General features: G+C 44.9%; 1 protein-coding gene across 1 annotated transcript in view; it reads left to right on the top strand.

The window, feature by feature from the left end:
• Positions 1–1,178: 1,178 nt before the first annotated feature.
• Positions 1,179–1,784, top strand: part of MAMLD1 (mastermind like domain containing 1) — a 79,304-nt gene continuing 78,698 nt past the window's right edge. Inside the window, exon 1 of the mRNA XM_085319716.1 lies at positions 1,179–1,415. Coding sequence (XP_085175842.1) covers positions 1,362–1,415 — 54 coding nt within the window. The 5' untranslated portion in view covers positions 1,179–1,361. The remainder of the gene's footprint in view (positions 1,416–1,784) is intronic.

Below are 1,784 nucleotides of genomic sequence, written 5' to 3'. Positions count from 1 at the left end.
AACTTTCAGGGAAGTTACGGCAGATTCTTGCTCCGCTTGCATCTATTTAGYCACAGAAATTGGGTTATATTCAAATACCTTTATTTTCTTCTCAATTGTATACAGCATTACTTACTAATATTACAGTAGGATACTGCAATATACAGTATTTACAATAGGAATGATAAAAATATAGACATTTTATTGGTGCTATGTATTCCATGCATCCGTTAGGTCAGTGAATTGGGACAGGGTTTCTAATGCCTCCAGGATATCAGGACAAGAGTGACAATCATATTGATTTAGGGGGGTAATGAAATGAGATTATACCAACAATTATTTACGGACCCAGCATGCTGCCCTAACAGCCTGCAGCTGGCTGTTCCCAGCCCTCCGCGCACAACCCAAGAGATCTGAATAGGTCTCAGCTTTCAGTTGATGGCCTGTCAAAATTAATATTCAGAGATTGCAGCTTGTTACAAGCACATTTACAGTCATATAAGAAGTGTGTGGTTTTATGGCAGCTCTCCATTCAGGTTTGTGTCTATCTTCATAAACACAYGCACATAACACAAAGGGAGAAAAGGCACCAGCTCTGCTGTTTCCTTGGGGGAACCTGGCTTCACCTGTGTGAGGTGAGCTTAACCCTTTTGCGAGCCTTAGGAGTGCTGAATATCCTATTGTAATGGCAGGAAGAGACAGGAAATCGCACCGCTTGGGATTAACTCAAATCTGTACACCTCATGCCTTGGGCTATCTTTTCAGTGATTTGTACACTTTCATTTGAAAAAAAAAAACATTAATTGCCAGTATTTTTGTGAGCTGCCCTACATTAGTACTAAACTGAAGCTCTACRAAGAAGACTCTGTGCATGCTAAGCTCTTTACATGTTAAGAGGCTGCCCTTAGACTGCATGATCTTTGCCTTCATGCACAGGGAAAAAAAAAAGAAAGAAAGAAAAAAAAAACTTGGATCTTTGAGGTTTCCAGTTTCTGAAGAGGAGAAGTGTTACTTCCCCTTTAAGCCCGGAGCGGTTTGTGTGTGTGTGTGTGTGTGTGTGTGTGTGTGTRTGTRTGTAYGTRYRTRTRTATGTGTGTGTGTGTGTGTGTGTGTGTCTCCTCCTCTTTGAGTGACACAGCACTTAGATATGCCTATCAGTAACTTAAACCCCACAAACTCCACCTTCTAAGTGAGGAAGCTGTGGGTTGATGGAAATGTAGTGAGCAGATTGAGACAGACAGTGAATCATTAGCAAACTGCAACGCCGGGATGAACTTGTCTGGAACCTAAAAGGAGAAAACAGTCTCAGAGGCTTTTGCTGCGCCGGGTTTTGCTAAATACAGCCAAAGTGGATCTAAAAGCTGGTTGATCCCCAGTCCAAGATGCTGCTGGTTTCCCAGCGGGTAGAAGCACCACGCATGGAGCCACATATTCCAGTAAGTAGCATTTGAAATCGATACGGACCGGAAAAGTAGGAGTTGTTGCGAAAGGACTTAAGCACCCGGCGAACAGTTGCTCGCCCAGACGCAGCGCAGCCGCGGCCGCTCCGAGCTCGGCATCGTAAAGTTTTCAGAGGCGGCTTAAGAAAGTACCACCTTGTGCCGGCTTCAGCGTGTTAGCTCGAGGCTTCGGGGCGGCGGTGGGGGTTTAAAATAAAATTAAGAAGAGGAAGAACGAGAAACTTGGTGGAAAGATTTAACCCTCCTTTCTAGCGAGAGGCGATGTCAGTGCAGGGAGAGGAGCGAAGCTTTCGCTGGGGGGAAGGGGGATCCGCGGCCTTTAAAATGGTGGTGAACAAGGTGCGC

Source organism: Rhea americana, unplaced genomic scaffold, assembly GCF_003343005.1.
Source record: "Rhea americana isolate MKP2758 unplaced genomic scaffold, rheAme1 scaffold_6, whole genome shotgun sequence".
NCBI lineage: Eukaryota > Metazoa > Chordata > Aves > Rheiformes > Rheidae > Rhea > Rhea americana.
Note: the sequence above shows the minus strand (reverse complement) of the source record. Positions and strands in the feature narration are given on the sequence as shown.